The sequence below is a fragment of the Podarcis tiliguerta genome (assembly GCF_965153285.1).
Source record: "Podarcis tiliguerta genome assembly, chromosome: 8".
NCBI classification, from domain to species: Eukaryota; Metazoa; Chordata; class Lepidosauria; order Squamata; family Lacertidae; genus Podarcis; species Podarcis tiliguerta.
In genome coordinates, this window is record NC_139541.1 from 40,567,160 (window position 1) to 40,579,714 (window position 12,555).

The 12,555-nt window shown below is 48.8% G+C and overlaps 1 protein-coding gene across 1 annotated transcript in view; it reads left to right on the forward strand.

The window, feature by feature from the left end:
- Positions 1 to 11,390, forward strand: part of TANGO6 (transport and golgi organization 6 homolog) — a 44,173-nt gene extending 32,783 nt beyond the window's left edge. Inside the window, exons 16-18 of the mRNA XM_083452322.1 lie at positions 3,758 to 3,909; positions 7,101 to 7,214; positions 10,873 to 11,390. Of these exons, the coding sequence (XP_083308448.1) occupies positions 3,758 to 3,909; positions 7,101 to 7,214; positions 10,873 to 11,049 (443 nt within the window). The 3' untranslated portion in view covers positions 11,050 to 11,390. The remainder of the gene's footprint in view (positions 1 to 3,757; positions 3,910 to 7,100; positions 7,215 to 10,872) is intronic.
- Positions 11,391 to 12,555: the final 1,165 nt, after the last annotated feature.

Here is a 12,555-nt window from a genome sequence, read left to right on the forward strand (position 1 = left end):
TACAAAACAATGACTTACTGCTGGAAGCAAAAGGGGCCTAATTTTGACCCATCTGCTCCATCATGGCGCAGATGCATCTGTTGCTGTGGAGAAGGACTCCAGTGATGCTCTGGGAAGGAGGAGGACCAGAGGATGGGAGGTGGGGTGCCTAGGCGAACCCTGCCCTGCAGGTCTTGACTGCAGCAAATGCCCTAAGCTCTGGGATGCCTTTTGCAAAGGGACAACTCCTGCGCAAGCAGACCGCCTGCATCCCAGGAGGGAGCGGCTGGTTTGCAACAGTTCTGCTGCTTTCATGTCAGCCCTCATTAGAAAGCAGATTTTCTTCTTCAGGCAGCAGAAAGCTGAAGACAAGTTGAGATCTGTCAGCTGGCTGGAACGGTTAAGGAAGGAAAGGGAATCTGTGCAACCTGACCCCTGTTGTGTGAAACTTCAGGAGTTGGGGGGGGGAGCAGCTAGAACTGTGGCTTATATGTGCCTGTGTAGTCTCATTTTTCTTCTCTTGGGGTGGGGAGGAAAGAGGTGCTTCTCCTCTCCCCCTTCCAGGCATTGCTGAAGGATTTGCATTATCAATTGAGTTTAAACACATTAAACCTTCCCCCAGGATGTCAGCTGAGACACTTCCTCTTCTTATTCAGGGATCATTCACTGCGTGGGGGAGGGGGCTGGGAGGGAACCTGCTTTGTTCATTCAGCTCCTGATCCAGGCAAAGTGCTGTTTCGTAGGCAAGAGTCATAATAATTAGACCTCCTCCTCCTCCTCAGCTGTCTAGGGGCGCCTGGGAGGGAGATGCTTCTGACACCCTGGGTGGGTTGGTGCACTGCAGGCCTTGCATCCCACCAAGGGGGGGTTAACAGTTACGAGGGATGCAAGCTAATTTCCTTCAGCAGAGTAGACAGCTCCCCATCTCACCCCAAGTACCCCCACTATAGACTTGTGTGTGCAAAGGCAGCTGGTACCTGAGACCAAAGCCGGGCTTGTTATGGTCACAGAGCCAAAATGGATTTTTGTGGAATAAAGAAATCTACAAGATTCTGCTTACTGTGCACAAGTTGTTCAAGACACAGAATTTGAGGTTGGTTCTTAGCTTAACGAGTTCACCTGACAAAACAGAGCTAAGGTTGTAACTGTGTAGCAGCAGAGGTACCCTCAGCTGGCATCCCTCCCCCACTCATCCTCCATGGCTGAAGCCCCTTCAGGGCAGATGCATATGTGTGTGCCTCCTTTTGTCCCATTGACGTGCAGGTGAGACAAAGACGGGGGGGGGGGGGGATTTGTATGCTTTGGAATTCAGGGGGAACCAGAGAGGCGGCTAATGAAAATTAAGGGATTACCCTTTCATCCTGTACCTGCCTGACACTGTGGCAGGAAGCGCCAGGGTGTATCCAGTGCAGAAGTGCTTATGGCCTGTCATGTAACTCTTGTTCTTGTCTGAGTGCTTGAATAAACCCACATTCAGTCCTGCCTCTGTGCTCCCCCCACCCACCCAATATTTCTGCAGCAGCAAGTTTGCACACCCCACTGGTTCTACTTAGTCACAGCGGCAGTGGGTGGGGGAGCAGTTGCCACAGAGCAAAAGTCTTCTGGCTCTTCCTTTTAGACTTGTTGCCCTTTGCTGTTCTGTGTCATGGGTTAAGGAGCACAATCGGATTGCTCACTCTAGTTTTCACACACTTTGCTGTTTCTAATGCACTTGGTCTGCTATTGCCTCTGAATGGGCAAACAGAAATCCCAGTTGTGTATATTTGCTTCCTCTCCATTCCCTGATGAATGATTTTGTAAAACTTGAAAGAAAGCTGGCGTACTCTTAGACTGGCATTAAATTGGTGTCGTTAGTAAAAGGCATGATGTTACCTTCTGCCTGACCCCCTTGGGGCTGACATGACAGCCACATTCTATTCTGTTGCATGCGTCTAGAATCATAGAATTGTAGATTTGGAAGGGATCCACCCCAAGGGTCCTCTAGTTCAACCACCTGCAATGCAGGAATCACAGCTGCCTGACAGATGACCACCCAACGTGTTTTAAAACCTCCAGTGAAGGAAAGCCCACCTCCTTCTGAGGTAATTCATTCTACTGTTGAATTGCTCTTGCTGTCCTTTCTTGTACTTTGAATCCATTGGTTCAGGTCCCATCCTCTGGAGCAGCAGGAAACAGGTTTGCTCCGTCCTCCATGTGACACCCCTTCAGATATTTAAAAACGGCTTCTCTTTTCTAGGCTAAACATACCCAGTTCCTTCAATAAGGCTTGGTTTCCAGTCCTTTTATCATCTTGGTTGTTCTCCTTTGCACACATTCAAGCTTGCCAATATCCTTCTTAAAGTGTGATACCTTTTTCACATTGTTGACTTGCATTAAGCTTGTGGTCTACCGAGACCCCTAGATCCTTTTTATATGGGTTGGTTCTTCATGGTTCTGAGTTTGGGCAACTTAACAGCAACCATTTTGAGGCACAGGAATATGGCTACTTCCACACCCACAGCCCTACTCACTACTCACTACAAAATCCCTGGGACTTTTGCAGCATTGTGGTCCAGAACCGACTGCAAAGATTAAGAGGGCAAACTGGAGCCTTTCAGCCCCTTTGACCAGAGTCACTTTGGAAGTGTCCTTCCTCCCATTTTATAGATGGGGAAGTAAGGGCAAGCAGTAATGAGAGCAGAATTGAAAACATCCTTCCAGGTCGAAGTTCACATCACTTCTTCCCTGAAAAGAATGAGCTTTTTGCACCAGCAGCTATTCATGTATCTGCTAGGAGTTCTGCTTGTTGGGTCAGGGTGAGCAGCACTGCGAAGTCCCAGACACTCTTACTCTTTCTCTCTCTCTCTCAGTAAGAGAAAAATCTGCTCCCAAGTCAGCAAGAATTGACTTCAGGATTCCACTTCTGGGCAGAGAAGAGGAATTTGGGGCAATAAGAAGCATCACCTTTCCTAACAGGTGGCTGCCTGACCAGCCATCCTGGGAACCTGCTCAAAAGGTGGAACAAAAATCACTAGGTCATTAGCTAGGGCTGGCTGGAGATCCTCCCGCACAGAAGCCACAAGAGGCTGGGCTGCCCACAGATCAGAGGTCAGAGGTGAGTCCAGGAAATTGGCGTCACATTGTAGATGCCCATGGGCACACATGCTGACAGCTGCCGCTCTGAGCCACAGGCCAGTGGATGGTTGCATAAGAAGGGGGGGGGGGGTTGTGCAGATGGGCCAGGCGCCTGGTCAGCTGTGAACACTCGCCAAAGCGTGTGATCTTGACTGGTCGATAGCAGAGCACCGCTGGCCAAGGTGACTTCTAGATTGGAGCTGCAGCTCATTGCCATGTGATAGATAAGTTTTCAATTTAAACCATCACAGCTTTATTGTCCAGGCCGTGTGACGCTGCCACCTCCAGCAGAGCTATCCTCTGCCAACCACCTGCACTGTCTGGTGGTTTACACGTGAGTCGGAAAAGCATTGCTGATGGAAGGGAGGTGGCAACGCACCAAAAGCCTGGGATCTCCATTTGTCCTTGGCTCCTTATTTCTGCCCATCTTGTTGTGTCCTTCATGGAGCAGGCCGCTTTTCCCCAAGAGATGTCAACAGTGCTGGCCCCCACCCAGCCAAAGCTCTTGCTTAACAAGAGTTTTATGTATTTTTCATGGGTGATAGGTTTAATACATTCTCTATCTCTTTGTCTACTTCTTCTCCATAGCACAGAGCTCTGTTCTGCAAAAGGTGAGTGACTTAAATAATCGGAACCTTTCTCTCCCCCGCCCCCACTCTTGCAGGAGACATGGCCTTCTCACACCGAGACAACCTGATCCACGCCTTTCTGCGAGGAGCAAGAGATCTGGATGGCACTCTTAGGGCAAGCAGCCTGTCCAATCTGGGAGAGCTGTGCCAGATACTTCATTTTCAGCTGGGCTCTGTGGTCCATGAGGTATTGGCCACATCACCTCCTCTCTAAAGCTTTTGTTGCTACTGGAACATGGCAGGCTACTGGGGTGGCATGCTTGGAAGGGGAGGCTAATATAACTTCCTCCCAAATGGAAACCTGTGGTCTGATTAGTGCTGGTATATACCCCCCATGCTATGAATTCCTTTTGCCTCTTTGGCTTCTGAGAGCCCCTTCGACATACTCCCTCTGCCTAGTGCACTCCAGGTAGATGTTTTAGACTCCCATTAGCCCCAGGCAGCACAGTCATGTGATACTGGGACAGATGAGTGTTGCAGTTCAAAGCATCTGGAGGGCACTGTGTTGGGGAAGGCCGCTGTAGGGCATTCTCACAGACTTCTTTTTTTCGGACAGCGTAACGCATTCCAGTGCCTTCCGCCTTCTGCCCACTAATACACTCTCCACTGTCCTGTGCTGTTTGATAATTGGGCATCTTCCATTAAACATGGGCAGTGTGACTGGTGTCTTTCAAGGTTAAGTCCATCAGAGCCACAACTGGGTGCTCCAGGGACAGAACACTCACAACCATGCATTTCTGTGTCAAGCTGTGGAACACCTGCCTCATACAGAGTCAAGCTATTGGCCCATCTAGCTCAACATTGTCTGTTCTGACTGGCATCACCTCTGCAGGGTTTTAGACAGGAGACGTCCCCAGCCCTACTAAGAGATGCCAGGAACTGAACCAGGGACCTTCTGCCTGCAAAGCCAATGCTCTATCAATGAGTCACAACCCTACCTCAGTCTCCCCAACCTCTCCTGGGTTTTTGTATCTGTATTTTCTCCTCCGTAGCTCAGTGGTAGAGCATCTGCTTTGCATGCAGAAGGGCTCCAAATTCAATCCCTGGGGTCTCTAGCCAGGGCTGGGAATATCCCTGTCTGAAACCTAGAGAGCCTCTGCTGTTCACTGCAGATAGGACTGAGCCAGATGGACCCAATGATTTGACTTGGTAAAAGGCAGCTTCCTTTGCAGAGATGAGAGCCACAGGCCAAGCACAATGCTAAGTATCTAGTACAGGGGTCAGCAACCTTTTTCAGCTGTGGGCTGGTCCACTGTCCCTCAGACCATGTGGTGGGCTGGACTATATTGGGGGGGGGGGGTGAACGAATTCTTATGCCCCACAAATAATCCAGAGATGCATTTTAAATAAAAAGACACATTCTTCTCATGTAAAAACACACTGATTCCTGGACTGTCCACAGGCCGGATTGCGAAGGCGATTGGGCTGCATCTGGCATACGGACCTTAGGTTGCCTACCCCGACCTAGTAAGTAAGGCTTACTGGAAGCTAGGATGTGCCTTTTGCTTTCTGGAAGGTTGCTGAATGGACCCTTAACAGCCAAGAAGTCTGTGTTTTCCATTTGCCCTCTGCCACTTCTCCAACAACTAGCTGGAGCAGGGCTGTGAATGCTCTTGCGTCCAATGATGCACTTCGGTGCTATGGAGATGGGTGCCATGGAAATACGTGCCCACCAGGCAGGTACATCTTGGTATTCACAGGCAGGAGGGATCAGTTCTCTGGATTCTGCACAGTAATGCTTTTGGGGGCTACCTCCAAGGATGATAAGTTCAGAGGCATGTTGTTTGCCATTTCAGGGTCACCTGACCCTGGCCCTCCTGCTGGGTTGAGAAACCTGATGGAAGCTCTGTCCAGGGTTAACTAATCTGCAGAGACACACACTACATATTGCAGCCTTTTCTTTGGTGTTTAGTTAAACCAGAATGACATCCTAATTGCTACCACAGGTGAGAAACTGCAAGCCACCCATACGTATATGTGAAAAGGGCTATGGGGTGGAAAAGAAGTCCATAATTGGACCACTCTGTTCACACTATACCTTTGAAGCACATTCAAATCACCTTCTTTCCCTCAAAGAATTCTGGGCACTATTATTGACCCCTCACAGTATTACAAATCCCAGCAACCCTTAACAAACCAGTCCCCAAGTTTATTTGAGGTGTGTGGGTCTGTGTGCTTTTAATGTGCCCTAAAGACATAGTGCATACACAACCTTTGTCCTCAATAGCTGTGAGTAAAATAGGCTGGGTTTTTTTATTCATTAAAAAAACACATTATGGGGTATCTAGGTAAAATGATCATAAGCTTCATTCCCACAAAGGTTTGAAAGAATCCTGCTGGGCGCATTGGAAGCAGCCTTATGTAGCAGGTCAGACCCTTTGTCTGTCTAGCTCAGCAGTGTCTGCTCTGAACAGCAGCAGGCTCTCCAGGGTATTGAGCAAAAAGAGAAAGCTTGCTCATCACCTGCTACATATGTGAGATTATTTTAATTGGAGAGGTGTCACCTGGCAGGATTGAACAAGGCGCCTTTTGCATGCAAAGCAGCTGCTTCCCCTCCTCCTTCCTGCAGTGCTGAAGCTGGAATAGCAGGAGGTGTGAATGCCCTCTTGGTGTCAGGAGCTGTGCATGACAGCTCTGCTGCTGCCTATTGCTATAGCTCCCGTGCATCTACAGCAGCACACAGGGAGGAGGTGGGTGGCTTGGTGCAGATTTCAAGCCACACTTTTCTATGTGTGAGGAGGGAGAGAGAGAAGGATGCTTCTGGCTCTGCAGCGGGCCAGGTGCCAGCTGATTCAGCAGGAGCTGCTGCAGAGGGGGAGGGGGAAATGCTGCCCTTGAGCTGAAGGAAGGAGGCTACAGTGGGGAACTCTGTGCAGGGCAGAGGCTTCTCTGCCAGTTTCAGAACCAGCAGCAGGGACCTCCTTGGAGGCCAGGAAACAGGAGTTCTGCCCACTCACCACAAGCTGGGTGGCAGTTTCCATACCACGAATGTGAATAAGCTCCAAGGACGGAGCAGCTGCCTTTGCTCAGGAGTTTGCAATACTGACCCTTCCCACCAAGATGGGGAAGAAAACTTCTTCCTCTCTCACTTAAGTTTCCTTAGTGCAGCATTCCACAAGGGGTTTTAGAGCAAAGGCTGTCGTTCAATGGCAGAGCATCTGCTTTGCATGCAGAAGGTCCCAGGTTCAGGTTCAGTTTTTAGGTGGGGCTGGAAAGATCATTTTCTCAACCTCCTATTCTCTTGACTGTTCTGGTGTGGTGGGCTTTGATTTTGCACTCAGGTTTGCTGTGCAGGCACTTCTGAGTTCCCAGCACATCACAGGTGAGCAAAGTAGTCTGCCTGTCCTAATAGGGCCTATGACTTTATCTGTCTGACAGGTGACCTCATGTCTGACAGCAATAGCGAAGACCGATGGTCAGGTTGAAGTGCGGAGAGCAGCCGTCCATGTGGTGGTGCTTCTGCTACGTGGCCTCAGCACGAGAGCGGTGGAGGTGAGCTGCTTCCCTTCTTGATTCTGCCCAAAAGAGAAATGCCCTGTAGCCCAGGCTCCTCTGCTTTTATGGTTGAGACTGGAGGTAAAAGTTTTTCCCCACTCCCCCTAGGGCCGGAGCTGTGCTTTGCCCTGCAAGTGCCCTGTGTGAAGAGAAGTGGAACGGGGGCAACACCGAAGAAAATGGACAAAAAGTAAAAGGGGAGGCACGCCTTGAGCTGGTGCCCGGAAGCCACCATTTATGTTGTGAAAGTTGCCCATCATGTCTCAACTGTAGGTCTTCGCCCCTCTATAGCCTAGCAACAGAACCTCTTTCAGTACTGAAAGTGAAAGCCTATACTCAAGAGCAAACAGTCTTTTACTCAGAATAAGACCCATTAAGGTCTGAACACATTAAGCCACCTTCACAAAATAAACGACTTGCTTTCCGGCAGCAGACTGAAGGCTGCCTCTTCCCTTTTCCTGTGTGGGCAGCATCCTTGCAGCAAGGCTCAGACTGCCACAGCTGGTTCTATTCCATCTATCTGAGCAGTGGGAATTTCACTTGCAACTACCATTGACTCACTGGAAAAAAGATTACAAGAATCATGTTCATCTGATTGTTGCTGCAGGCAGTCAATGAAAGGTGTGGCCTTCTAGAACTGCCCTGGTTCCCTTCCAAGGTGAATTGCCTCCCAAGTTGAGGCAAAGGGCAGTAGAAGCACCATCCAGGCCCAGGAAATTCTGTTCCTGCTAGGATTTCTCTCCAGCCATATTCTCAGCTTGTTGCTGCTGTTGCACTCTTGTCCTTGATTATTACAGAGGGTGGAAGTGACCTTGAACGAACGACACAATGGGAGGTGGAAACACTTCCTAAAGTTTTGAAAGCATAGGAAGCATTATCCTCCTTGCAGTTTTTAAAGGGAAAAGACATTTGGAAATATTTGGATTTTTTTTTTTTTTAGTATTTACTAGACTGCCAGTACCAAACCCAATTTATATCACTGGAGCTGAAATACAATATACATGCAGTTTCCCTGACATTGTCAAACAGGTATAAAACATTTGCAGAGTAGCAGCAGAGAAATGAAAATCTTCAGGTCTTCATTGAGCAGGAGTATTTTGGGGGAGGGTTTTTGGATTTTAATCCCTTTTCCCATTATTCCATAACATAAATTCATTTTTTATTTCCAAGTTTCTCTCTGCCCCCAACCCAATAATGGTGTCACAGGCCACTTCCTTTTAAGAATAGGAGATGAATGTTACTCCATTAGAGCCTCTGAATGGTTAATAATAAAATTCAAAAACAATCAGCAAACTTCCCAAAGCTGATAAGCAAGTTGCCAAACTGCTGAGGGTTTTGGGATGTATTCCTTGTATTGAGGCTGTATATAGTGAATGAGGCCTGCTGGGACTTGCGGCTTCTACAGGCTGCCCACCTGAGTTTCAAAGCGCAGCAGCATCAGGTGGAGCTGCCTTGGCATGGTTGGCCAGGTGCAGGCCAGGAGCCCTGGGCAAGCTGCCACCAGCGGATCTCTTTTGGCAGGACACTGGGGAGTGCCCCATCCAGGAAGCCCAGGGACTGCGTCTTCTTCCTCCTGGTCCTTTCTACCTTCACTCCTAGCCAAGCCCTGTGGGGATGGGCTAGCCATGCTGGGCTCTGAGAGACGCTGCTTGACTCTCTGCCTCTCCTGCACAGCGGTGCTGTTTCTTTGGCAAGGCTGCTTCTCTTTCTACCTTTGGACAGGCAGAAGTCTCAGTGTCAGGCACCTGAAATGAAAAGGGCATTTATCCACAAGTCACTCTCCAACTGCCTTTCAAGGGGGGGAAAGTCCAGCCCTCTGCGAATGCACACACCTTTGCAGGCCAGGCCCACAATTTGGTTGCTCTTGTGGCTCTCTCATCAAATGCCCCTGTACAAGCTCATGCTGAAATTGGGAACTTTTCAGGCTGAGCAAAACTCTTTGCCTTGTGACCCCATTGCATCCTCATGGCAGTGGACTCTTTTCCTTCCTGTTGGGCTCTGGAGAGCTCTGCACCTCAGGAGAAAATGAGGACGGGAGCCCTCATTCCAAATTTGAACCGAACCAGCACAAGAGTTGCCTTCTCACCTCCAGCACAATCATGGCTGCAATTTTGCAAGTTTTGACCCGTGCAGATTCCCATCTGCAGCTTTCTGGCTTTTACTGACTTTCGTTTTCTTTTTTGCTGTTTCGCTTTCCCAACATTGAAAGTTCTGGGAAATCACCATTATCTTTTCTCAATGTGTCATGCAGCAAGGCAACTCTGTTTAGATCATTGCAAGCTCCATTACCTGCCACCAGGTAGCTCTGTACAGTAGTTCAAGGGTCAGCAGTCTGTTTCACTACACAAATTAATCTCAGGTGCTCAGGGTCTGTAATGAAGCCTGGGCAAAGCAGAAGGGTGTGTAGAGCACCTTAGATTCAGAATCCAAAAGATGATAGATGGGTGTATACTAATTCCTCGCTCTTACCTGTTATAAACGTTTTATCACACCTTGACTAGAATGTGACAGGCCTACAAGGGGCCAGCTAACATTGCTCTGGGGGCCAGATCAGGCTTACGGAATTTTCTAGCACAGATCTAGACAAAAGTATTTTCTGACAGGCACCTGCAAAGGGAGCCCTTTAACCTCAGTTGGTTGGACAGCTGAATGGCTTCTGGGGCATGAAAGGTTCTTTTGGACATTACACATAACTCTGCCTCTCCAATGACCTCAGTCATGACCTCAGTTGTTCCTAGGAATAAGAGGGAATCTCCCAGACTTGTGCAATGCTTTCCTGCTGGAGGTGTTTTCCTATGGTGTTGCAGAAAAGGAAGTGGTGTCACGCCTTCAACAGGGGCAAAGGCTATCGATCCTATATTGGGGAAGTGCCTTAGCTCAGTGGTAGATCATCAGCTTTGCATGCAGAAGGTCCCTGGTTCCATCCTGGGCATTTCTGCATAGGGCTGGAAGGAAACCCGGTCTGAAACTTGGGAGAGCTGCTACCAGTCAGCGTTGACAATACTGAGCTAGATGGACCAATGGTCTGACTCCACATAAGGTCGCTTCCTATGTTCCCATAGCCAGGCTTTGATCTGCTGTGGTGGATATGTGGGCACAAGAAGCCACAGGGCTTTGCCTTATTTCTGAAGTGAGCATTCATCAGGCAGTCTCCAGCAAGCCCTATCTATAAAAGTTTCTGTTTTCAGAATCTGCTGCCGCCTGTTTGTTGCAAGATGCAAAACAGGCCTCTGTTGCTTTGCAAAGCTCACCTGCTGCAGGGGCTCAGTGGCCAGAACTCCCTTGGTGCAGTGGGAGGTGGAGGAGGCAGAAAATGTGTTGGGCATTAATGAGAAGCTTGTCTGGGTGGGATTACCTGGCTGTCCCACATGCAGACTGTGATTAGAGAAATTTGGAAAGGTACTTTCCCCCCTCCCCCTGAACCTCATCCTGACAATCTTCTGGCTCTCAGATCCTTCGGAAAAAGGTGGGAAACTATTGGGAAAGCATTGCAAGACAAAGCAGAGGCCAGTCTGGCCTTTGTTTGGTGCTCAGAACGAACACTCTCCCATACTCTGCCTATGCATTATAGGCACTAGGGATCCAAATAGTTCACTCCCACACACTCAACCCTAATTCAGCTTTCTCTTTCCTCTTCCCCTGCCCCCCCCCCCAGGTTCTCCAGGATGCCCTGCTGGAACTCTACCACCTGCTGAAGTTTGTGGTGCGCTGCGAACAAGATGAGGTCACTGTACTTCACGCACAGCTGGCCTTGGAGGAGCTGGATGGCATCATGAGGGAGCTCCTGTTTCCCTGTCAAACTCTTGAGAAAAAGATTGAGGTCCTTCCTTAGGGAAGCACAAGTGCCAGTGGATTAGAGGACTCCTGCTACTGTGCGCACAACCTCAGAACTACACCAGGGTCTCTCAGGGAAGTGGGGTTTGGGAGCCGAGCAGCTGGGCTCTTGAACCCCTGTGGCCTCAGAAGTGCTAGTCTGCAATGAGGGAGTGGCTGGTCCTTGAGCTGTGGCTCCTGAGAGCAGACTGGGCCATTGCCTGCCTAGAAGATTGCTCCCATGGGCAGATTTTGCAGAAATTTGACACTTATTCAAGGGTGTCCCTTACGAGGGAAGGACTGTCTTGGGGCTGCTGCTGGGATCAGTCAATGCAATAAATTTAATAGGGGGAAACTTTATTGTGTGGAAAGTGTGCATGCCTTCATAGACCAGGGTTCAGATACTCCACCTGGCTGGTAGCAGATGGTGTCCAGTGGAGAGGGAGTCAAATTTAGAGCAGGTATAAGAGGAGTGGCTATGATCATGAATTGCAGAGTCCCTGGCTGTAATCCCTGGTTGGCTGTGAAGTCACCAGCTGGCCCTATGTGAACTCCTGCCTTGTATCCTCTTCCTTGGTTTTTATGGGATGTTTGCATGAAATGAAGCTGAAGTGTGGTCCCGTCCTTCACAGGCCCTTGACTGGGGCATTCCATTCTGCCTTTTGCTTTTTGTTTTGGACTGTAAATGCAACAGAGGGAAGTTTGTCTAGATTTCTTTTTTTAAAAAATCCTGCATGACTCAGTTATAGGAAGTCAGCTCAACAAGTTTACAGCTAATTGTACTTTGGAAATTCTGTAAAAATTGTATTTTAAAGAAATAACAGGAGGGGAACAAGTCACACCTCAGAATGGCATGATGGAGCTTGAACAGTCCTCAGCCATCCCTTCTGTGGTGGCTAGAAAGGGACACTCAAGGCCACTGCCACATTGGCTGTCTGATTAGTCCTCTCCAAAATCTTCACCTAGTGCAGCGTCATAGCCTAGCTCTAACAACAAAAAGAGTCAGTCAAGGCAAAATCCAATATGTCCACCTTTTCTGTACACAATACAATAAAAGGAAGGTATGGAATGGCAGCTGCTGGGCCAGGCCTTCCACCACTCCAACCCTTTTCTTGAGAATTAGAGTAAAGAAGGTGCCACAGAGCATTAAAGGGAAACACTTCTTCTAGTCATCTTATGCAACAACACTGACTGCTGCAATTGCATTCTTGACAACCTGGAAACGCTCACACCTACTTCATACAAATTACTTTCATTGAAATACCCTGCTGTGTGTTGGAAACTTTGCTGATGCATTGAAATGCTTCTTCACTCTTGACTAATCCTAACACTCATCTGGAGTAGTAGCAGCTGCATGAATAGTGTATAATCTGTGGGCATGGAGCCTTCCACCAAGGATTGCTAACCTGTCTCCCCCCCCCCCAATGTTCCTGAAGTCACATTGTCCCCAGCCAGCATGGCCAGCGATGATGGATGTTATAGTCCCAACATCTAAAATCCCAAATACTTCACATCTTCAGCTCAC